This window comes from Cygnus atratus, chromosome 1 (assembly GCF_013377495.2).
Source record: "Cygnus atratus isolate AKBS03 ecotype Queensland, Australia chromosome 1, CAtr_DNAZoo_HiC_assembly, whole genome shotgun sequence".
In the NCBI taxonomy this organism is placed as follows: Eukaryota; Metazoa; Chordata; class Aves; order Anseriformes; family Anatidae; genus Cygnus; species Cygnus atratus.
This window is the reverse complement of record NC_066362.1, coordinates 37,793,935-37,819,380: the sequence shown is the minus strand read 5'-3', so window position 1 is coordinate 37,819,380 and position 25,446 is coordinate 37,793,935. Positions and strand designations below refer to the sequence as shown.

Sequence of the window (25,446 nt, the reverse complement as noted above, 5' to 3'; positions counted from 1 at the left end):
TTTCTGAAGTATAGTACCCAAGAACTTCCTCATGATTGCATTGCTTTGCTTAAGTGCTTCTGCCCTCTGCGCAGGATCAAATACGAGCCAGTCAATTACATCTATTTTCAGCCGATCCGCCTGTAAAAGCCAACATATTAATTAGATTCACTAACATTTCAAGCGTACTGGTGTTAAATACAACAAATCAGGTCAACAAAACATAAGTTTCTAGAGATCTTTGGACAGCATTTTAACATACTAGTAAGAATCACTTTATTCATACCTTTTGTATCAAAAGCTTACAAAACAAACTCTGCAGTTGAGATTCAGCCAAAATCCATTTCCAAGTATTGCCAAGACTTTCAGGCCAACAGATGAGCATCAACTCTCAAGAGTTTTTATGGATTACCTTGCACCTTCCTCAAACTTTAATATGAGCACGCTGCATAAACATGGTGTATGGAACCCTTGCTATAAACTTGAGGGGTTCAGTCAGCCTGCAACCAGAGTTGCAACCTATCAGTTGCTTTCTAAAGGATACTCTGCAGAAAGAGTGCTGGCTATTAACTGCCCCATTGGCACTAAAGCACTGGATTGGATCCAGCTGACGTTCAATAGTAATGACAAAAAACTTGTCAGTAAGGCTGTGTGTGTAGTAGCTAGAATGTATTACTTGAACATGTAATGAGGTGCACCTGAGCTCCAAAGGGTCAATCTTCGTAATTCTTAGAAGCTAGGATAATACCCTGCTCTCAGCTACAACATACTCTGTCACAGTTGTTTCACTGCCTTGATCTTCAATTACTGCTCTCATACAAGCATGCTGCTGAGTGACACACGTCACGGCCCAGAAGATCAAGGAGATGTAGAAACAGAAGTGAAGAATTCATCCAATTCACCTCCTCACTTGGCCGTGTGGAAAGCTTGTTTTCCTCAGAGCCTTTTTCAAGACAATTTCCACCATTGTTTAAAGAGAAATATAGATTATATATGGTAAAGGACTCTGTACTTTTCTGCAAACTGGAGTATCTGCCCAAAAGAGTTACCCACCTCTGTCGTGCCTGTGTCTAACATATGATCGTGGTGACTGAATTCACCAGCATCCTTCTTGCGTATGTTTTCAACAACAGTTTTTGTTATCGCTGCAACATCCAGACCTAGGTTAAAAGAGAATTGTGCAACAGTGATCAGAAATTCAAACTTGCCACTGAATGAATCTCAGACTCTGTCTGTAGACTTCTTACTACTAGTAATCAGTCTAGTCACACTCACATTGCCATGCTAAATTACAGGCTTTTGATATAGATAGTTTATTACAGGTATTTTAGATGAGTGATACCTGAGGTAACAGAAAACGCCAAACATCAGTCCGTCCTGGGGACCAGCATCTAGATCTAGCTATTTGTCAAACTTCAGAGCGTGTATTTGAGACAGGAAGTGGGCACTCACTTCCTTGTTGTGTTTGGACATGATCCACAAGCAGAAGTGATATTTAGTTTACTTTACAAAAAGAATTGCAATTCCAGGTTACAGTTAGAAGACATAATGTAGATACTCAAAGAAGTGATGGGTGAGCTAATTTTATTTAGTTGAAAAACAAAGAGAGACAGGAAGAAAACATCTTCACAGCTAGGTCTTGCATTAAGAACTGCTGAAAGACAGCATAACTCATTATATAAAACTATAAATAGAATATCAGCATATCTCACCTGCTTCTCTTGCTAATTCAAGACAGTGGTGGCGTTGATCACTTTCAGTAACATCTTCTAGAAACAGAGCATACTGAGCAACAGCTAGCTCTGGGGGCAAGTAGCTAACATAAAATGCTATTAAATCTGTGTGCTTCTCAGATACCAACCGCTGCAGAATAAAAAGTATGTATTAAAAAAAAAAAAAGGTATATTCCTCTGTGTAAACACCTTAGTTATGAACATTAAATAATGTGTAACACAGATGGCTGATTGCTTATTTTCATGGGAAAATTCCATTTATTCCTCAGCTTTTATTCAAAGGTCAACAAACTACATCTTATTCAAGCATTGCTTTCAGAAATGCTGCATACTCGGCAAGCTTCTTGTATCTGTTAAGAGTATGAGCTGCCTCGTAGCTGTTCCCATCCTGTAACCTTTAGTCTTTTTTCTTCCTTTTTGTCTAAACTGTCAGAAAAAACAAAATATATTTTTGAAAACTTACCTGAATGTAGGTCTTCAGGACTTCAACAGACACTTCCTCCTTATTGCAAACAAATATAAATTCAATTTGTATTAAATCAAATGAGATAATGTAGCCAAAAAAAAAAAAAGAGAAGATATTTTACAGACAACTACTGTAACACAGACACGGGGTTACTTGCTTATCCATGCTTCAGTAACTTACGCATTCCAACAAGCTCAGCTGGAGGAACCGTTTCTCTTACAGTGTGATTAAAAATACCTAATATATCTCCTGATTCAAAGATTTAGTTTCAAAGAATTTATTTCTCAGCAACTAGTTAATACAGTTTTGGGTTTAACTGGAAAGTTACTTTTTTTTTTTTGTTTTTCTAATCTTCCCAGTTTACCATATTGTTTTTATTACTTAAATCCAGTGTCACAAAAACAGGTGACTATTGGAATGTGCTATATGTTCTGCTATATGACAGAAAACTCTGATGTTCCTATACATGGGGGTGATGGAGGGAGACTACGTATCACCTGGCTCATTTGTTATAGCCTACACTAAACAACAATTCCAAATACAGCCTGAACAATTGAGACTGCTTTAGCTAAGAACCAAATGTTTGTTACTGAAGAGCTATCATTTTAGTTTGATATGGTTATCTTGTGTCTATGCAGACTTATGTGTACACACGAAAAAGCAGTTAGTGATAACCCTCGTCAAAGGTTTTAAAAATTAAAAGAAACGTCTGCTGAAGTGTATTTAGAGTTCCTGTTCAGCCCACAAGATGGGTATCTCTTTTGCAGAAACCAGTCAACTGAAAAATCTAAAGTCATTGGATTGTCAGATGCCACAATATAGCAGTCATAATTGTCCAAATAAAGCAAGGTGCCAGCCCATCTTAAGATATTTAATTTGTATGTATCTTACTACTGCTGACTCCAGTGCTATTAGTTCATAAATCACTGTCACGTTCCTTAAAGACATTACTGGCAGTAACATCTTCTGTAATCAGCCATATTCAGTCTATAAGCTGGAAAATGCTAAAAGCATGCAAACTGATTTTTGTCAAATTCACATTATCATCCCTAAGTAACAGAAAGCACTGCAACACTCAATAAAAACAAGCTTGCTTTGTTTTTTGCCTCTGCACTTTGATACAACAGTACTCGAGGAGATTTCGCTAAGCTTTTCTCTACCAGCAAGAAAACTAAAAGTACATAAGCACATACCTATATAAATTGTACTCAAAACACCAAATAAGGAACATCATAAAAGCCTGCACAACCTTCTCTTACTTCTGAGGTCTACTGAGTTGATCGAGTACCCTTCCTCTAAGATTTTGGAGGAGGTAAATTTACTGGCAGTGATCGACAATTGGTCATCATCCCACAATGGAATTCGTGTAGGAAATTGCATTTATTTGTTCCCTCTATTAAACATGCTAAGAATTAGTTCTACTGCATTGCAGCTTAAAGACCTAGTCTATCAAATTTTGATTCTGGCTAATATATATATATATATATTCTTACATATATATATATATATAAAATTTTTTTTTTTTTTTTTTTTTTTTTTTTTTACACACACGCACTCTCCTAAATTAGCTAAACGATAACTAACTTCAAAATCAACTTTAACAGGAGAATGAAGCAATGATTACAGACGTGAAAAAAAACACCCAAAGCTAGGTTTAAATCAGCTAATGGAAACACACATTTGTATTTTGCCAAAATAGGTTATACTCAGAAACTTATAGAATATATAAGCGCTTCTAAATTTCTAAGTAGTAGAAAAGGAGAACTTCTAATTATTGTGATTGCCTCAGAAAAGAGTAATTGGATCACATAGCTGCACCTGCCTTTTTAGCAGCGATTAGGTAGCTAGTAAGCTATACTTACTATGTATTTATAGAAAATACCGAACTGTTTTGGCTAGAAGCAAAAGGGGCCAATTACCTCAAGCAAGAGCATTTACAAGCTCCCAGCAATACGTACAATTCCAAGACCAGTGCTTAAGATAGGGTTATATTCAGAGTATCTTGGCTGTTCTTAATAAGACTAATCTTGAATTTTGAGTCAGGTCCTTCTCAACAAAAGGCTTATAAATAGAATCCATCATCCTCAAAAATATTTTCAAGCTGAATTGCAGGGGAAGACAGTGCTCTTTTTAAATTTTGATTGTTGTGCTTTGGTTCTAAGATCAAATAATACACTACAAGCATGCAGCTCCTCCTTAGCCTGGTTGTAGTTTACCGTTGTTGCACTAAGTTTATGTATTAACACACACATTTTTAATTCAAAGAGTAGGTATTGCTACGAGAACAAATCACTCACCTTAGTCTGCAGGCCCAAAGTGCGGAAAAACAGAATAAGATGGGTCATGAAACGAAGGAGGTGCCCTGGCAGCACACTTCTCTCTTTAGAAAGCCATTTGTTGAATTCTTCCATTAAACCTGTAGCCACCGAGGAAATGTCTATATTAGTCATATCCTGGGAAAAACACCTAAGAAATACTTTAAAACTCTGCATCTACTCAACAAACATAATTTAGCCTTGAAAGCGCAATAAAACAGAACAGCAACAGTTTGGTAAATATTCAGCTGTTTGGCTTAAATATCTGCTGTATGCATTTTGTCATTTCTCAGAAAAAGTTGCAGCACCATTTGCACATACGTTCTGACACATTTACATGATTTCATGACTTTGAAAACTATTTTGTGTGTCGAACTGCAGAAAGTCCCTATAGTTCTTGATTAAAGCAGCAGCTTAGCTTTTAGGTGGAGTTTGCCTACTGTGTGTTTCTAAAATCCATTCACATATAAAGATTCTGGAAAGGTCACTAGAAATAATGTAGTCAGTTGACATTTAAAAATCACTTAGAGAAAAGCTCACCATCCACATCTCCCAGTATAATGAATTTCTGAATCACATGGTAGTGTTCTTGGTTCTCCTCTATAACCCTCTAGGGAGGAAAAAGGAAAGTTCAAACTGTGAATAAAATCTTATAGCACAATATATAAAGAAAGCAAAGTTATAAATAAAGCAAAGGTTCCTTAAGGAAAAAAGCTATCCTATTTCAAAGGGTCTTCTGCATAAAAAGCAAAAGAAAATATATCTGTATATCTGTGTCAAATTACAAGAATATTGACAAACTGAAAGACATAGAACCAGAATATAGATCTGTGAAGTTAATACTTTCATGTAATGGAAGAAATTCAAGACCAAGGGCTTTTTGCTTTGAAGAGAATAAATAACAACGTTACAGAGAGTAGATTCTCCAAAGCCACAGAAAAAGCAGTATTTTGTATAAAGCTGTGAAGAAAAGGCCTGTGAAACTTATTTAAGGAAAAGATTTTTTTCTTTAGAGGAATGGATGCATGACATACAATTCAACTGCACCTGTGAAATTACTGTGTGGTGAGAATAGCACTAAAAGGCTATGGCAGCTGGGTGTATCTGGCTAACCCCATCAATCTGTAAGCTGTCCTTCAATATGTCTTTCTTATCAATATGATGAACACTATGCCTGTTCCACCAATGGAACAGATTTGATTCCCTTGAACTGATTCCATCAAATCTAGTTTCAATTTAATATTTACAAAATTAACAGATAAGTTATATATTCCATCTTAAATTAAATAAATACCCTGGGCGTAAAGAAGAAACAGTCTGCTTAAGCAAATACGCTTCTTCATTTCCAAAGACCTGTTCTGAAATATGCACACAAACCTCCTACAAAGAAAACTGCATGAAATCAATCCTTGCACATTCTACCGAAGTGTTAAATAGGCGATTTACTTTGTCTGCTTTTCATGCCTTACAGCACTTGATAGTCCACTGTTTCTTTAGCGAATCTAGTTAGTTTGGCAGATACAGGACAAGACAAAACCTGCATCTTTTTCATCATTAAAAGGTGGCAAAAAAACCCAACACTATTTGGATTGAAAAAGTACACATTGCAAAGTTATAAACCAGCCACTGTACACATCTGAACATTTCATTAAATAGTGGAGTATAAGTACAACCTAGCGAATAATTAAAAATAGTAAACAGTGAGGAGGAACTGTAATCAATACATACCTTTTTGTCTGTTGCCTGAAGTTCTTCAAAAACTTTTTCTGAAGTCCAACTTCAAAGTAGGAGAAAAAAGGCAAAAAAACATTAGCTTGAGTATTGCAAAAGAATCACACAGGATCTTTTGTTGAGTGTAAGAACATATTTGTTACTTAAAACTTACTTGGTTTCTAAATATTCTCTAGGGAGCTCTTCCGTCTCCTCTGTAGTTACTACTGACGTTCGAATTTCTTGCTCCACAAGAGTATCTACCATGACCCTGAAATATGCCCAAACAGTATCTTCCCAGGTATCACAAACTGGAAGAAGCTATGTAATTAAACAAAACAAAAGAACAAGAGTTATGAGAGATTGAGAACCATGAGAATCCAAAACACAGTGACTATAATTTAGGATCGGACTTTCTGCGCTCAAACAGACTGAAGACCATCTCGAACAGCAACTCTTCCTTCATTAGTGTAGGATACAAAAAATCCTTTCACTAAATAATGCTCTACTTCCTTGACTATTTTAAATCAAAGGTTGTCAAAATAAATACTCCTATTTCCTCCTTTCACAGGTGACACCGCTCTGATACCATTCCCTCTCTTGTGTAGTAGCTCAGATAACCAGTACAGATGAAAACTGTACTTCTCTACCAGGTCATTTGTCAGCAGGATCACTTTGCCGTACTGGTTTATGCTATGGTTGCACAAGTCACTGTGGAATAATGAAAGGTGTAGGGCAGAAGGAAGGCCTTTGCATCAGTGGCACCTTGGAAGCCTTTGAACTGTGTTACTTCATTCAGAAACTAAGAGGATATAGACACAAAAAATATATATATACACATAACGATGTATAAAGTAAAGTAATATATAAGATATATATAAAGTAATACGTATATATATATTAATTCTCACGGCACCTCTAAAACTGGTAACAGGAAGTTTGAAAAATCTCAATTTGAGAGAACTGAGCAAGACAACCCAGATAACACTATTATATATAGACTAACAACTCCCTTTGGAGAATCTAAAGCTTTATATCCAGTTCTTCTCTGAATCTCATTAGGCTCTTTCAGCAGAGAAACCCTGGGACAAGTTCCAGAGACAACAACACACTTCATGAAGCACTTGTCTCTTACACAAACTTTAAAATTACTGAAAACAGTTAATTTCATTAACTGTCTCTTTCCTCTGCCACAAGAAGGTGAACACTTTTTGCTCCATATTCTGTACAGTTTTATGATGCCTTCTTCGGCCAAAGAACTGATTTTTAAACTTCAATGACTAAAACCAGAAAACATTCACTATCACCCCTCTCTTTATTTTCTTATTTTTTTTTCCTAATATGTCACTCTAAGATGGGAGTGGTGGTGTCAACCTCCTCAAGTAGGAGGTTATCACCGATTAATATAACAGCAAGTAAACTTTTATGATATTGACTGCTACTTTCCTCATTGTTCTTTAAAAGAAAAATCCCAACTTAGGAGAGCACAATAGTATCTGGAGAATTAAAACTAATAAAAGGGAGAATTACATAAAAAGCATCGTAGAGAAAAATAAAAACTACTGATAGTGAAATTTGGTTCAAAATAACACTTGGATATGCTAACTTGTCTAACACTTGCAACTTAAAGCACTGACAAATCACAATACTGTGCACGAGCAGAAAAATGACTATATATAAGCTCTTAAGTAATACTAAAATGAAAAAGAAATAATACAGTGGAATTAGAACGGATTGTACTGCTAGCTAGCATGAATAATACTAACAGAAGTCTATCAAGTATATTTAGCTAAGGCATGAAAATCTTAGAGATCACACTGACTAAAGCAGAACTGTTTGCCATTGTCGTGTTTACTAGATTTTTGAAAGCACATTAAGCAGTAATTGCAGCATGTCTGATGATGTTATTGTCATATATAAGAAACAAAATGCACAACTATCAAACACCATTCACTAGGAGGCTTGACATACCTGTTTGAGGTTTCCACTGAGTGCTGCATAGATTGCTCTCTCATATCTGTTAAACTGCTCCTAAAATAAGCAGGTGAAAATATAACTGAATTAAAAAGCATATATGTTTCCTGATCACTTTAAATTTTATTAGAGATTAATCCATTACAAAATGTTCCACTTGTTTCCAAAAAAAAAACCACCAAAATAAGAAATTGGAAAACCCCAGGACATATCAGGAGCCAAAATAAAAATAGCAACTGACTTCCCCTTCCGTAGCAAAACATTGTAACTTATCTGAAAAATTTGCACAGATCTGGAAAGACAGCAATGTTTTTTCCTTTCCCATTCAACCGAGTCAAGATGAAAATCAAAGTCAGTGTGAGTATTTTCACTTTCAACCAAATAAAAAAAGACATTTCCTAAGTCTTAAAAATTGGTGACAATTATGTAGATTTCTCACTGTAAGACATAACTATATTATTTCAGGAGTCCTCTTAGAAAGATTACCTGCAAATCCTATAAACAGCAAACACAAAGGGTAGGTTTACTTAAAATCATGTTATCGAGCTCCAAGAAATTCATCTTTATATGTTAATATCAAGCAAATCAACATCATCTTACCTCTTCAGCCATACGCCAGCAACTTATTTTCCAAATGCACCTGTATGGATTCCCTTCAACGGGCTCCAGCTCTCTTCCTATACGCAAATGATAATTAAACAAACATACTATTAAAAAAATAAAGAGGAAACTGTGACAAGGTAAAACCTATTCTCTGTTATTAACCTTATCCCAATCCCTTTGAAACTATTCTCAAAGCTTCTCAATGCTTTTGACTGGCCTGCTGGGCAGCTTTTCTGGGAAGTCTGATAAATGCACAACTAAAAATTACAGTATTTTAAGCATTTACCTGCTATTTAGCCTTGCAAAAAATCGTGGTTTTGACTGCAACATATCTAATTACATTTAGAAAAGACAGAGTTAGGAAGTAAATTAATTTGTATATTTTAAGGAGTATAAGCATCTAATAAATGCTGCTATTCTGCAGGCCTCTGCATGAGTGCGTGCATCACAGAAAAAAAATACATAACTGCAGACTAGGTGGATAACACTCAAAACAAGGCTAGGACACCAGTGAATTGTGCAGATAAAAATAGTGGATTATCAGGATTCAAGAAGTAGGAAAACAGTATGCCTTCCAGTCCCAGCTGTGCCTACTATATAAGACACGTTCTTAAATCCTTTGATGTCCAAATATCATAAAAGCGTATCTTTTTCCTTCATTTACATTTGCTGAACTCAAGTCCTACTGTATCTTTCTGAAGCTATTTTTTTTTCAGTCTGTAAGCAATGAGACCTTTGCTAGATGGCAGAAGTCAGATGTTGAGAAAATACATAATGGAACATTATATGGTAGTGGAAAAGAGCTGTATGGAATTCCTAGACATCCGTTTCCTAGACATTATGCTTGCTTTTCAAAAAAGAAAATGACTTCAGCATGTTAAGTGGATTCAGTGTACTCAAACCTTCAACTAAAATGATTGCATATTAGTTTTTACGTAGGTTCAACAGACGTGGTAAAAACATTTTAGATATAAGAAAGGCCCTGAAGATATAAAAAAAAAAAAAACACCCCACAATTTCTTTTTGCTAGAGACAGACATTAAGAGAAACCCCTCTGCCCTATTTTTATACATCTCAAGTGCATTTGGAAGCAGATACCTCCATTTCTGTTAGGATCATGATACAATTTCCATCCTTCCAAAGTTGCCGCTCTCCAGGCCTGACCACATCGTTTGCATAAGCGTTGTGCCTGAAAAATAATGCATTTTCTCAGCAATGGACTTCAAGGTCGGAAACCCAACAGTCTCTCCATTAAAAATGTAAACGTTATTAAAATAATTAGCTTGCATAGAGATTGTAATAAAAAATAACTACACAAAGAACCTTAAACTCAAAAGAACTAAGAGCTCAAAGTCAATAAAAACTCAGCTTGTTTTTCACTAAATGTTTCAGTTTTTCTGTCGGTACTTAAAGCAATATGAGAAATATGCTACAGTCCCACCCTATTAGCTTAGACAGCTGTTACACATCCTTCTGATAAGCTCACGTTGAGGTATCATCTTGTTGCTTAGATGGTCTAATCCATCTCTTCACCTACTTCTCTCATCGACTGAGCTTTCCAAACCCCTCAAGCACTTCTAAAACCAGCAATCCTAATTTTCCCATGATATTCAATAGTCTACTCACTAGCACAAAAAGGTTTAATTCAAAGCTATTTTGAATAGCATGGAATGTAAAACAGAAACTCTGTGAGGGGAAAAAAAAGCACCAAAGCTTGTTTAGAATTCTTCTAATCCTACACCTCTGAAAAAAAAATAATCTTTAGCTGATTATCTGATTAGTCTGACTGGTATCATTCCAACACTAACAAAACACTGTGAAGAGCAAGAGAAACTGCAATATGTGCCCTTAGTTTGTTTAGCCAACCTCCGTTCACTTCATGCTGAAAGGGCTGCAGACATTCAACCATTTTGGGAACGGTAACAAACCAAAGAACAGACAACAAGCCAACACGCTGGTCTAGCTTAGGAGCTGTACATTACATGTGGTAATGTAAATGAACCAAGATTCACTGTTAATTCAGAGTAAACTCTAAACAAACTTATTATTTCAGTAGTGAATAAGCTACTCCATGCTTATCAGACAGTAGCAACATCTAGCAGCTACTGATGAACAATCGAAATTGCAGATTTATATTCATACTCTGCACCAACATGGTCTCGTGTCCATACTATGGGAAAATGAATGGATATGTACTATAGGGGAACAAAACACTTGTAAGTAACCATTTTAAGTCTAAGGTCTCGGACACAAGAATCTCAAGTTCCTTTTTCTTCCCCTTAACCAAATATCATTACATGTATGTAGAGCCCAGTATAAGGGACTGTGTTTCCACTAAGGCCTTTGACAACACAACTATTTACATGATAAAATCACAAAAGCTGCTTCGTGACAACTGGGAATCTTTATTGAGAACAGCTTTAGGACCAGAACTGCCTGGATGTTACTCAGATAAGGAAAAATGCAAAGTATATGCATCATATATTCAGTAAGACAGGGCAACAAGCAGAACTGTAGTAAAAGAGTTTATGGAGGAGAATAATGTACTTTTTAGAATATTCAGATAAAGTCTCTCATAGCTTTTGCTGCCGAAGACCCTGCCAAACAATAAAGGTAACAAAACAAAAAGTAGAATGCTAGCCATGACTCTCCCTCAACTCCATTCAGACCATATAATCAAGGGGACGTCAGAGGAGCAGAGCAAGTAAAAGTTGCTTAATTTAATACTTTTTCTAAGGAAAGCATACATCAAATCTTTCTCTCTCTCTAGTTAAAATTACAAGCATGTTCCATTCCAACATATTTAAAAGGAAGCCTGTATGATAATCCACTGATTATTAGACATGCAATTAGGAAGTTCTTTGAAAAATCCAATGTTTCTCTGACAGTATTTAGTATCAAGCCACTACAGTAAAAAAAATTACACTGTCAAACAACCAAAATATAAAGGTGCAACTTTTTTCCATAGCATCTATTATACACCTGAAATTACTTAACTAAATGCAAGACTTTTTAACTACAATTTTAGCAATCTATCACCGTCTTATTGATATTTAATTGAAACTTAAATCCCTACAAGCCGGAATTACACAGACATTTTAGTACACAGCTTGTCATTAGCTTTAATAGTAAGATTTTAAATAAGTTAAACTAGTTAACCAAGAAGATTCTTCCACTTTTCATGGCTTACCTCATCTGTCATTCCTGCTCTGATGAGAGTAAAGAGATACTTCAATAACCTTGCATCATCTTCTCGATCCAAATCATCAAGTGGCAGTTTCTGTCTTATAGGAGCATCTGGATCCTGCAAGGAAAAAAGGCACCATCCATTCACACAATGCATGTCTGCCTCTTCCAATGATTTCCTGTCCTGTTTTATAATTTTGAGTCATATTTTCACGTTGGCACAATATGCTATACAGCCAGTGTATCTAGCGTGATACTTTCCTGTCTTTCCCCTCTTGTTTCTTTTATTCCTTTTCTGTTACTGTTCCTATCAGAGGGAGCCACCGCAGTCTCTTTATTTACTCCACCACCTTGTCTTTGCCTTGGATTTCTCATCTTCCAGCTCTTTTCATCCTTAAACATCCTTTCCCCTTCTGCCTCTCCACCTACCAGACAGTCTGTCCTTCTCCACCTTCTCAGAAGCCTTTTCTATAGCTGTATTTGCTTCTATTTAATCCAAACAGATTTTCTCAAGCCACTTTTCAATCAATGCATTGATCACTCCCCAATTGCATTCATCTTCCACGACTGCCTTGCTGTCAGAGACACTTCATTCTCTCCTTCGACTGAAGAGTCTTTTCTTCCCTTGACTTCCCTCCTGTCAGCTTTTACTACAGTAGCTCTCAAGAAATCCCATCATTTATGGGATTTAGTTTCACTGCACTAGTTACTGTATAACGACAGCATGCCCTTACTTGTAAGAGCTTCCAACCAGTTCTGTAAACTTTCCTAGGTATGAACATGAGTTTGTTTCAGACAAAGTTTACTAACAAAGCTATTTATTTCACTATATAGACCACAGGTTCTTGTGCTAGAAAAGGAAAAAGCAATGGCTGAAAGAAAACAGATGTCTACACATCTCAAAAGAACTCCAGAGGTATCCTGGCTCATTGAGTCTTGTCCACTGCTAATTACTCTACAGTGTGTTCAAACTTCCAATTAAAATAAGTTTATTTCATCATCATAAAAAGCTTTTCCAGAATCTCACCCATCTGACAGATTTAATAATTTGTTTTCTTAATTATTCTACAACATCCAACTTCAACACTAACATCTTCTCCTCAGCTAGTTCCTTCCTGCTTCACAATTTCTGTACTAATTTTTACCTTCTCCAACCTAGCATTCTGCAACTTTTTAGACAGCACAACAGTTTTTAGATAGCACAACTTTCTAAAAATTGGTGGAATGCTGTGAAAATAGCATATATGCTCTCTCTAATCTAATTTATACCCATTTTGAAACCAAGTCTTATATTTAAGTAAAACTTACCAACTCTGTTACGAGAGCTCGAGAACTTCCGACGTACGTACATAACTGTCGCTGCTTCAGGGCATGTAGTGTATTCTCCCTGAAAGCAATGAAATGCTCTTCAGAAAAAGAGAGCAACTGTATTTTAATAAGACACAAATATTAAAAATACACTTAATACTTCTGGATAAGTGGAATAGGATTACAGAAAAGACATGCCTGGTTTGGGTTGTGTATCAATGGACTGTGTTTGTCAAAATGTTAAAATTTCACTGTAAGTACAATAATAGAATCAATTCACATAGTCTTGATTTCTTTCGAAAACATCCATTATTCCAATCATTCATATATTTAAACTATGAATTAATTTCTCCATGAGCAAAATTTCTCATTAGCATTCACTGTAGTTAGTCTAGGACAGAAATTCAAATTACGTTGAACACGATTCCAAAAGCCTGTATTCACCCATCCACTGAAACCAAGTTTACTCTAGGCAACTAGAACCAAAAGCAGGCTTTGGTCTTTTCTGCCATAAAATCCACCACTGATAAAAAAAAGATGACAAAAATGACTTCCAGTGAAGGATCAATGACACAAAGTGATGACAAGAACTTTAACAGGCAAAAAGTAAAGCCAGACAAAGAACTGACCACCTGAGAAACAAATTAGAAAGGTTTTGTGTAGTGTAAATAACAGGTTGATCAGCAGGTGACCATCTCTTACTGTTCCTTATTACGAAAAAATGAAACCTTCATCTGGGTAAAGAGTAAATTAAATTGCTTTGATGGCTTTCCTTTCATTTTCTCATCCCAAAAGCAGTACTTGACTTTTGAGAAGACATCCTTTAAGCTGGGGAGGAAGCTCAATTTTACATCTAAGAATTGAAGGAAAAGAAGTGAACGAACTGACCAACTTTTAAAAAAAACAAAACACAGTTCTTCAGAGTGATTTTGGACCAGTTCTGTGTCTAGGTATGTGAATCTTACACTTGAAGGAAGCCTGTACACATAACAGAAAGTCTGAACTCACCAATATACAGATTTTGCATAAAACTCAATATTATCAGAGAAGTCCCCGATTTCATCCTTGGCAATGCTCTCTAGCCAATCTACCACCATCTGGAATGACAGGAATTTGCATTTTTAAGACAAACATTTAATGAGTAATATTTTAACTGTCTTGCTCCCATCTCTAAATCTACTAGTTATCTACAGAGTAATGAAAAGGTGTATACATCCTGAGACTATACCATTAAGTATCCAGTTTGAAGGTTGTTTTGGCACTTAATCTATTTCTCACTAGATGCTGCAGTTACTACAGTGCTACTAGTTTATTAATCGTTATCAACAGTAACAGAGGCTCCGAATAAGAATAGATCTCAGCCTTCCATCCTCTCCAGCCTAGCCTGAAAAACGTTTCTGATCTTTAGAAACTAAAGAACAATATTTCTACACATACGAATAATAACATGCCTAAATGAATAAAAAGAAGTGTTAGAAACAGCTTAATTAAGTGCACATAACTCATTTTCTGAAGCTTATGCAATACTAGTGTTACAAACATTTAAATGTCTATTGGTCTATTTCCATTCTCACTGTAAAAATTTTGTCATACCTGGCTTTGTCGAACAAATGAATCTTTCTGAAACAAGTTTTCTATATTCGTCTTCTCACTAGCATTTAAAGGCTATTTAAGAAAAAGTTGATTAATACTTCCTGGAAAAGAAAACTTGACACAAAAACATGAATACCAAACTGAACACATATTAACTTACAGATTTTCAACAAGTTCAGCATGCTACCTCTCCCCTGTCCCTTTGCAAACACACAACAGTACACATTTGTTTTATTTGGATCATCATCTACATCCCATTATACTAAAATCTGTAAAACTAAGACTCAATATAGTTCAAATGTATGGCCAGAGAAAGATTCTACATAGTAAATCCACCAGTTCCACTGACTGCATTCATATTATCACAAATTTTGCTTATAACTGTATATGTCAACAAAGTGGACGTTTTCCCAGATCATATAAACTGTAAACATGAACAAGTAGAAAAAAAAAACAAAACCAAACCCAACCAAAACACACAAAAATACACCCCAACCTCCTGATACTTCTTTCTACTCTCCTGCATTAATTTAGCTTTCTTGCAACAAAAGGAGAACAGAATATAGATTTTCCTAAAAAACACAGATAGGAAGAGACTTTATTTTGGCACGGCAGTGTTTAACTTAAAAGTACTGACAACTTTGCAGCGGGAATCATAGATGAAGCTATTTCATGACTGAGAAAAAACAGCAACAATCATAAATTTTACAAAGACGGAGTCACTTTGCTTATTGTTTTGTCTTCCTAAGCATATTCTGGCAGCAATGGCTAGAAATGCTGTATTGACATAGACAAGACGACTACAGCTGAAATAAGAATGATACAAAAATTTGGATTTCTTTTGAGATAAATTAGAATCAGGACTGCAAAGTACTACACAGCTTGAGACCACATGCACTTCTAGGCAAAGCAAAATTATCTCTGCCCCAGGGGAAACATTATCACTACTGATGCAACTTTTAAAAATATAGTTGCTTCCAGTGAATTTTCCAAGTATGTGGGGAATACTTAACGAAACAAAACCAAGTATAGTTAATACAAATTCTTACACTAGCATTTTCTATTTAGAACTGAGTATTTAAATTCACAATTTCCAAAACGTGGAATAATTTAATATTAACTTGCTAGAATTCAAATTGGTTTCATCTTTGTTTATATTCTTTTATCTCTGAATTTTGAGGTGGCTGCAACACTGGGATCGTAAAAAATAAAATGTAAGCATTTAGCTTTAACACATACCCCTTAAAAATAGTAATAATAATTTTCTCCCTCAAGCTTACCATGATTTCAAATGCAGTTTCATCTTCCAGTGCCGACTGTATTCTGTCTCTAGAAATAAAAGTGCAAAACCTTAACGATTAAAATAAAGATGAGAAAATTCAGCAGAATGTGTAATATAACTGAAAGTGTTTAAAAATACCTTTACAAAAAAGTGTTCTTTTATAGAAATATTCTAAGTTTAAAAAGTAATAATAGGACTGTTTACAACTTTCGATTTCCATAAACAGATAGGAAATAGGCATAATTATCAGCAGCTAGTTCCAGAAACAGATAGTAAATAGCTACTAGATAATAAGTAGCTACAGATAATAAGTAGCTACTTATTCCATATAAATAATCTTATTCATAATATATCTAAGAAAGTCAGCTCAGCGCAAAGAAGTAACGTGCTTTTCAAGTAAATTACCTATAAAGTGCAGACAACAGTCTCCATGTTACCATCTCCTGCTTGAGAAGCCACAAGACACTGGCGGTTTTTGAGAACTTTTGCTGTCCAGGAGTTGCTCTGTAAACTATTTTGCCTAGTATATTCACCTGAGGTAAATAAATATATACGTAGTTAATAATGCCCACCACTGTATTTTTTTCTAAGCCATTACGATAATCTTTTCATAATTCCGAAGACTCCCTCAAAAAACAAATTTAGTTACCATCTCTTCTAAATAGGTAGATGGTTCTCCATACTGTAAGTTCCCATAAGAATGTTTAAAAAATGTTACATGGCCTTGAGACCATAAAACAAGAATGTAGCTCTCTTTTGCAAGGTGCTATACAAACTCTGCCCTCTTCTCGCTTTTGTGATCAACACTGTTATTGCTGGAAGGCTCATAACTTCTTCCTTTCAATTTGCCAGTCCCTGCTGATTATAAACTGTCAATCACCGATCGATTCAAAAATTGTGTCTAAAAGCAGATCTCTTATATTTTATGTTGAGAACTCTACCGCCAGTTTATTAGGAATGCACTAGAAAGCTCTTAATACCATCATAGTAAAATGATCTTACTTATTTATACCTGAGACAAATAAGTATTTGTTAATCGAGCTCACTATCAGTAACAAAAAAATCTATTTATCTGCTCACGTTTATTATTGTCACTTGACGCTTGCAGGGAAATGACAGCTGGATGACGTTTCTAGTATTTAGCAAGCTACACAATGGGCATTCCTGTGGCAAAGTAAAGAGGTATGCTAACCAATGCTAGTGTTCAGTGACTCAAGACTGCAACCAGCTGGAAGATTTAAAAGTATCGATGTTAAGCACTGAGACTTCTCAGCTTAAAGAAAAAGAACAACAGAACTTAATGAAGGGACTGCAAGTTAAAATAATTAGTCAGAAAAAAAAAAACAGCAAACTATTTACCTGACTGTTACATATACTTTCATATTCATCCACCAGATCAAAAATGGTAGTTGATGTATGCTTCAGGAAGGAATGTAGAAAATCTGAGTACATGCTCATAGTAGCTAGAATACGTATAAGAAGAAAAAATCATATTAGACACAATGTGGTTAAAAAATCCAACACTACCAAAAAATCCTGATGACAAGGCATCTCGTCATTAATAAAGCTAAGCAAAGGCAGCAATGATACGAACTATTTATATCCCATAAAGTCAGAAGAATTTACCAGTTAAGACAGTAAGATATGCAGAAGCTACGAGGTAAGTCAAATAATTATAAAACTTTTGCTGTAAATCTGTCATCTGAGAGAGTTTTAAAGACAAACTTGTTTGTCTGTCTCCATAAAGCTAATCCAGTTTGTGTTTTGCATCACCACAGTGTCCCATTTGTGTCATCAATTTCCACAGAAAACATAAATTGGCAAAACTGCAATAACTGAAAAAGTTAACTTTCTGAACTTTTAAAGCTAGACTGTTCTTGGCATAGAAATATCTAAACAAAATGATACAGAAAGCCAAGAACATATATGTGTGGTCAGTTATGATGGAAACTTCAGATTGTCTCACCAGCTTCCCCAGGATCATCCTCACGCAACAGCACAGCACTCATAGTGACATCTTCCGTCATGTCCAGATTTGTAAACAGTCCTGTCTGCTGAGGTGAGAGCACTGTTGTCCAGTTACTTTCATCCAACTAAAAGCATAACGGAATATAAACAGCAATCTCAGACGACTGCAAGCCTAGCTTCAAAGCTTTTTTTTCATTCTATCCGAATGGTACAGAGCAATTCTAAAAATTAACAATGAAATAACTGCCTTTAGATAAAGCGCAACTACGACTGTAACAAATAGCTCTGAAAAGATAAATTTTAGTCTGCAAAAAGGAAATTCTTCATGTTTCTTTTCTTTTTTCCCCCGTCAGGGAATAAAAAAAATGTATAATGTAATCAGGCCTTGCATTTTACATCACTGCGTATCACTTTTCCCCTTAGAACAAATGCATCAGTCCATCCTTTTGTATTCTGTTAAATGTTTACCAAGTATTTTGTTGACTAGGTTGCAAAGCAGCTGTGAAAAATTAAACAAAACAGGTAAAATTTGATCAGAACCATTTACTTCCATCTTCCAACCTTCTCGGAGAATTGCTCAAAACCCCCGATTGAATGAAGCAATACATCTTTAAGGAGAAAATACAAGAGTATTGAAGTGGGAAATAGAGACATAGCTGTACTTTCTTGGGAGTATTTCAGGGGAGGTATTTGATAACATCTGAGATAAGGCAGCAAAATGGCCAAACCAGAAGACAGACTGTACATACACTGCACCGACAGGACAGCTTCCCGTAGCTGTTTCCATGACAGCAATTGCTTTCTCAGCGGCAATTAATGCCATATGAAGATCCGGTGATATGACAATGGTTGATTCTTTTCCCTAACTGTTAAAATGGTCACACCCAAACCAGACGACACTGTCATAAGTCTCTTAAGTGTATCCAAAAACTGTGGACGTAACTGTTGTTTTTCCTTTTATGCCCCAGTTTCTACCCACTGTATTTCTCTTGCCTGATTTCTCGCTGCCGTTATTACCCTCTAGCCAGCCAGAACAGAATGCTATTGCACTCAGCAACGTTCAGACAACTGAGTAAAAATAACAAGAAGCTCACTTCCACTAAAATTTTATCAGGTCTCTGTGGGAAATACAAAAAGGTCTGATGAGTGTTCTAATCTACCAGCACGTAAATTTCCACGAGACATAGTTTTAAGTCCTTTTTCCATCACCCTCCTGTGAAAGCTTTGGTTTAGTCCCAAATTTACCCTTGCTAATCTAAACCGGATTCAAGTCAGAGCACTAAATGCTAAGTATTTTGTGAGTGAAGTTCATTTTAGCTATTTACAGAATATCAAGAGGCTCTGAAGCAGGAGAACAGCGCTACTGCTAAGAGCTTTATTAATGTTGATCAAGAGCCCGTAGGCCCCAGAACCTTATGATTTAAAGAAACAAGCAGGCCATTACAAGCTATAGAAACAACCAAAAGGAAGAATGAATTCAAATGCACATACAGAAGCACATTTTTTTTGAGTCAATTTAAAAATAAACGGAGAAAAATTATTTTAGATGTCCGTACTTATGACTTTTCTAATCATTGTTTTTCCAAAGATGCTACAGTAGAAGATAATTAACGTCATCTGAAAAGTAATCAGAAGAACTTGCTCTTTGAAGTCCAAACGTTAAGATCCAAACGACGCCTAATACTGGAGAGTGCTAAAATAAGAAAAACTCTGAAGGTTTAATTTGCTGACAGAACAATCATCTTTGAAGAATCTGTAAACAAGCAGAGTCAAGTTTTCTGTAGTCACAAGCAGATGTTACACGGACTAGCTTAACATATATGGTGTAGTTCAGAAGTCCATAAAACCGTCTTCATTCCTTGCTGCATCATCTCAAACACCACATTACTAAATGGTACTAGTAGCAAGCAGCAACAGAAGCAGTAGTAAGAGCAAGCTTGTCCCACCTGCAGTTTGTCCTTGGTGCAAACAAGGAAACACTGAAAAATGGTAGCTTCCTGTAAGTTTCGCGGGAGCTAAACAGAAAAACGCGCTCTAACCATCTTACCATTGACATATTGCCAAGCAGTCCAGAAGTCTGAAGAATCAGAGGAGACCTCCCTCCTGTTCCCAGGATGGCAGACATATCCGTCTGCTTCATGGAGCTTCGAGACAGCGAAGTAACTGAAAGACAGAGCGCCTTTTCTGAAGACAAAAGCTGGTTAAGACCACTGTGCTCTATCAAGGAAAGTAATCTTGCAATGCAGACTGAAGTATTTATGAAATCCTGCTCGGTCACAGAAGAAACAAACAAGCCAACCTGATGGAGAAGTGACTTGCTCCTGCCCACTGCTATTTTCATTCCATCAGAAGGCTTGTACGAAACCCACAAATACCAATTAGAAAAGTCTTAGGCCTGAGTACGCTTGGAAGTAAGGATGTTAATTATCAATAATGGAACTTAATAGTCTAACTCTCTAGTTATGCCAGGCTTATACAAGCAGCATTAGCCAAGTCTGAAGCATTCTCAAGCACTAATCGCCAGTCTGGAAGCACGTCATCCAGTTTGGAAGCAGAAGATCCAATGCCTGTAGGGTTGTGTTTTTCTTTTTCTTTTTTTTTTTTTTTTTAAAGTGTCTCAGATAAACGGAACTTTCATAGAATGTCCCCGGTGCTGAAGATGGCCAAGAACATACCTGGTCACTTCTTCTGACACCCTCAAATTATAAGGGGACAAAGCCATTGCAAACAGGTAGACAGAGACTAGAAGGCTTCACACCAATAGGTATGTTTGGTTCTCCACGCATCAGTTTTGTACAGACCTCGTCAGCTGAAGAAACCAAAGGTTTCTGTCTTTCTATTAGCACATACCTTGAATCACCACAAATAAATCTTCCCTAAACTCTCGAGATGTGAAAGTCAGGCATACTGAAGATCAAAGAGAGAAATCAATTCTCAATTTTTGGAACTAGAATTACAGCTACTAACATTACCAGTCTGACTCTGAAGTTGTAGGTCAAAGCACTCAAGCTGTCAGCGGGTCACCGTTCTCCTCTCCTTCATGGTACCAGAAAATATCTGCTAAAATCTCCCCTGCCCATATGACACAATACATTCAAGGCTCAGGAATTTACAGGGTGGCAGAAAAGAACTACACTGAATAATTCTCAAATACAGTTTCCAATACCCCCAAATGCACAACTGTGAGCAGCTGACATCAAAGGAAACGAAAAAAGCTTGTTCCCAGGAGAGGAGGTAATGAATGCAGTTCACAAGAACACTTCAAATGTTCCATTGTAGCAATGAGACTGTACAACAGAAACAGGAGTAAAAATGCCAATGTTTGCTTTGTTGCAGAATCTTCAGACTGCTTGAAAAAGAAGCAGCTCTAGCCTTCTCCTCTCCAGGCTGAACAACCCCAACTCCCTCAGCCTGTCTTCAAAGGAGAGGTGCTCCAGCCCTTCGATCATTTTTGTGGCCTCCTCTGGACTCTTCCTAATAGGTCCATGTCCTTTCTGTGCTGGGGGCCCCAGAGTTGAATGCGGGGCTCCAGGTGGGGTCTCAGGAGAGCAGAGCAGAGGGGGACAATCCCCTCCCTCACCCTGCTGCCCACGCTGCTTTTGGTGCAGCCCAGGACACGGCTGGCTTTCTGGGCTGCAAGCACACATTGCTGGCTCATGTCGAGCTTCTCATCAAACAACACCCCCAAGGCCCTTCTCTGTTGCCCAGCCCGTATTCATGCTTTGGGACTGCGTGTCTTCGGATTAAACAGTGTGGAAACAACAAACCTTTCAGTAAGTAAGGACTGCCTGTCCGCTCAAAGCTGTTTGAAGACAGTTTATCACAAATCATAACCACCTGTGGGGAAAACTGTCAGCTGCGTTTAGGGAAGTTTACAGAGACCAGAACATTTTCTTTCTGAAGTCTATTAAAGAAATAGGAGGTAGGTTACACAGTATGCGTTGTTTAGTAACATCACCATGAGATGTTACCAGTCATCTCCATGATGACTGATTGTACGAACAACCACAACTGCTCACACTAAACCTTTCTGCTCAGGGTATTTTGCATCTGCAATCTCTGCTTTTACTTGCCATCAAGTGCTTGTATTCTGGGGGGCAGCTGCTGCACACGCAAACCGTACGCTGCCTTTTACTGAAATTTTTTATTGCAGAACTTTCTGAAAACAGACAGAACAGAAATTTCACAGTGACAGAATCCAGGCAAGTTGTTAGACCAACACGTCAGGCAAAATCAAGATCTTCACTGAAATCAAACAATACTCAAGATGGTATACGTAAGTTCTAATTTGTTTTGAAGAGAAAAGTTGAAAAAGAGCCACCTGAGTGAAATGTTCACAGCATGACACACAACGCTTACCTCTAAAAGAATATATGACTTGTCTCCAAACAGTCCTGGAAGAAGGATGTGGAGAAGGAAAGCAAGCCTCCCCTCAGAGATTGCTGGAAAACACTGGCTACATGACAATGAAAACCCTTATATGAGCACTTGAAATATGACAAAATAAAGCCTACAGGAAGAGACTGACAACAAAAAGTGAGGTAAGCCCTGGTGATGACATGGGAATGGGAGGAATGGGCATGTTTCTTCATTTCAGGGATAACTAGCGAGGGAGGCTCTAAGAGGATTATAGATCTTCTCACAGCATGTTTAGCGTCAAGGCAACGCTAAGAACAACCTGCAGTTTCATTGTGAGAGCTGTCAATGCTGACACACAAGTAGCTTGAGAAGAAGGCTGATGCTCAGAGCACGTATCTTTGGTGCTGGCTAAGATTTTGTATCTTAGCCACTAGATATTACACTACGTAAGAACAAACAGGGGCCACACGGAACTTGACAGGGAACCTGAGAAATCACAGAGAATCAGTCTCTCTGTGGAACCTGCTATCTTGTACCAGTGCCAGTTTGGGAACAACTTCCAACACACTCCCAATATGCGCAAACTGATGCAGAACATGGGGCTGAGATTGGGAGATTTCAGAGCAACCTGACCCCAGCCACGACGAGCAGTCACAGCCTGTGAAGTGTGCTGTCTCATCTCTTCTCCACTAGAGAAGGAGATCACTCACAGATGCAACCAATAAATACACCTGTTAGAAAGGTCAGCAACAGAACTAGCCTGCCACTTAGGGATGACAAAATGCCTGGAGAGACACTACAAGACAAAATACCTTGAAGAATTGAAGCTGCTGCTGCAAAAAAAAGAAGGTTGTGAGGAGGAGGGAAACAGAACAAACTAGATTGCTGACTAGCAAGGCAAGAATCATTCAGTTTCTATGTGATACTTGAGAGAAGATGAAACAGTACTGGACACACTCTTGTGACAAAGAAAATGAAGCTCAAATGCACTCTAAAATCTGACAGGCAAAACCACTGGCAGTCACCAGTAGCATACATATAACATATGAAGGTATATGTTGACTGATACTACGTGTTTTTTCCCCTGTTTATAAATGTTTCTAACTTCAGAATCACCAAGTAACTCTCCACAGTCTGGGCAACCAGTTATAGCTTCCAGCCACCCTTACAGTAAAGAAGTTTTTTCTTACGTACAGACAGAATTTCCTGTATTTCATTTCGTGCCTACTGCCTCTTGCCTTTTTACTGGGCACCACCAAGAAGAGTACAGCTGTCTTTCTACTCCTCTTTTCTTACTCCCATCAGGAGGTTATATGGCATTGCCGAGATCCCTCTCTGCGCCTTCTTGTCTCCAGGCTAAACCATCTCGGCTCTTTTCAGCCTCCCCTCATCTATTAGATGCTTCAATCTCCTAATCAACTTCGTGGCCCTTCACCGGACCCCCTACGGTACGTCCGTGTCTTTACCACCAGGAATTCTTACTAGTTATCAAGTCCAAGCATATTATTCCTTTTAACTATATATTAAAGAAAAAAAGTCTTACGTGGCTGGCGAAGCAACAAACCGGGAGTTCTGGAAATCAGATGGCTTCTGGGCGTCATGTTTCCAATACTGTCATCCAGGGATGTAAAAACTGATTAACAAATAAGTTAAGAAACACTCTTCTACACAAACTTTCAGGTCTATGCAACAACAACAACAGTTCTATCGTGAGCGCTTGGAAAGGAAGAACGTTTTGGTGGGACTGAAATCTAATAAAAATTACAAAACCTGTCTTTCACACGAAAGCAGAAAGCCCTGCTCATAATCCTGAATTAGGTCATAAAATGTTTCACCAAAAGCTTAAAAGCTGGAGAGCTAGAAGGGACACTGTAAATTAAAATTCAGAAACCTAAGCATAACAGGTCTGGGATGTCTTGGTCCTTGTAACTGCTTGGATTAAAGAGAGTACTTCTGCCCCGTGAGGAGCTGCTACATCCTGCATAAACCACAACAAGAAAATCCAAGCCTGAATGCTTTAAGAAAGTTTTCTATCCTTCCATTCCATGATGCTGATGGCTTTAACAAAAAGGCCTCTGTTGCTCTACTTTGCCTCCTCCTGTCAGCAACCACCTTCAATGCTCTAGGTACGGTTTATTAAGAAGCAGCGGTGTGAAAGTTTCAGCGGCCTCTCTCATGTCAGTCTCCAGGAACATTAATTCTCAACAACAACATAAACAAGTCCAATATCTCACTAGTTTTATAAAGCTTACAAAAAAAAAAAAACACAAACAACAGCTAACAGCAGAAGGATGGGCATATGTACTGTATTCCTTTGCTGACACAATCACAAAAACCCACCTTTATATTAGCTGCCGAATTAAGTATTTCTTCTTATTGTAAATAAGTGAGGGGGAAAAAAAGTTCTGTGAAAATTCAAATCTATGTATGTGCACATCTCTTGCTATTGCTGTGGATGGTAAGCTACAATACACCGAATAAACACAATACCATGGTAACAAAAAATACATGCAAAAGAACATAAACTCACAAAATTAAGATATAACAGATTGAAGAAAACTCAGGTATGGAGTCAGCTACGGCTCACATAGTTCTCCAGGCTGACAATAACCTGAGTTTGTAAGCCCACGAAAAACGGTAAAAACATTACAGAAAGGAGGGGGGTAATAAAATATCTTGGCAATCACATTGGCCCAGAATCAAAATAATCAGTCTAAATATAGTCAAGAATTGACTATACGAGCATTTTGACAGCCTTGTACTTCCCTGAAGTCTAGCAAATAATCCATTCCGAGACATCACTACAGAAGCTTTGACAAAGTTTGAGATTTATGAAAACAATAGGGAGGATAAAGGAAGGGAGAGAGAATTTCCACTCAGAAGAAGCACCACTCAGTGAAAAGGCAAGCAATCGCATCTTTTGGCTTATTCCTATGTTTTCCTGTAAGGGTCAAGTAACGTGTTGTGTTG

At 37.2% G+C, this 25,446-nt stretch overlaps 1 protein-coding gene across 1 annotated transcript in view; it reads right to left on the bottom strand.

Moving 5' to 3' along the window:
• NUP107 (nucleoporin 107) overlaps positions 1–25,446 on the bottom strand; it is a 34,605-nt gene that overhangs the window by 3,214 nt on the left and 5,945 nt on the right. The window contains exons 4-24 of the mRNA XM_035544283.2: positions 24,020–24,109; positions 20,165–20,280; positions 18,116–18,242; positions 17,509–17,612; positions 16,555–16,682; positions 16,148–16,196; positions 14,868–14,939; positions 14,283–14,371; positions 13,275–13,353; positions 11,971–12,084; positions 9,879–9,969; positions 8,778–8,854; positions 8,175–8,234; positions 6,379–6,524; positions 6,222–6,270; positions 5,034–5,103; positions 4,476–4,594; positions 2,176–2,214; positions 1,692–1,842; positions 1,033–1,139; positions 18–120 (exon numbers count right to left, since the gene is read on the bottom strand). Of these exons, the coding sequence (XP_035400176.2) occupies positions 18–120; positions 1,033–1,139; positions 1,692–1,842; positions 2,176–2,214; positions 4,476–4,594; positions 5,034–5,103; positions 6,222–6,270; positions 6,379–6,524; positions 8,175–8,234; positions 8,778–8,854; positions 9,879–9,969; positions 11,971–12,084; positions 13,275–13,353; positions 14,283–14,371; positions 14,868–14,939; positions 16,148–16,196; positions 16,555–16,682; positions 17,509–17,612; positions 18,116–18,242; positions 20,165–20,280; positions 24,020–24,109 (1,980 nt within the window). The remainder of the gene's footprint in view (positions 1–17; positions 121–1,032; positions 1,140–1,691; positions 1,843–2,175; positions 2,215–4,475; positions 4,595–5,033; positions 5,104–6,221; positions 6,271–6,378; positions 6,525–8,174; positions 8,235–8,777; positions 8,855–9,878; positions 9,970–11,970; positions 12,085–13,274; positions 13,354–14,282; positions 14,372–14,867; positions 14,940–16,147; positions 16,197–16,554; positions 16,683–17,508; positions 17,613–18,115; positions 18,243–20,164; positions 20,281–24,019; positions 24,110–25,446) is intronic.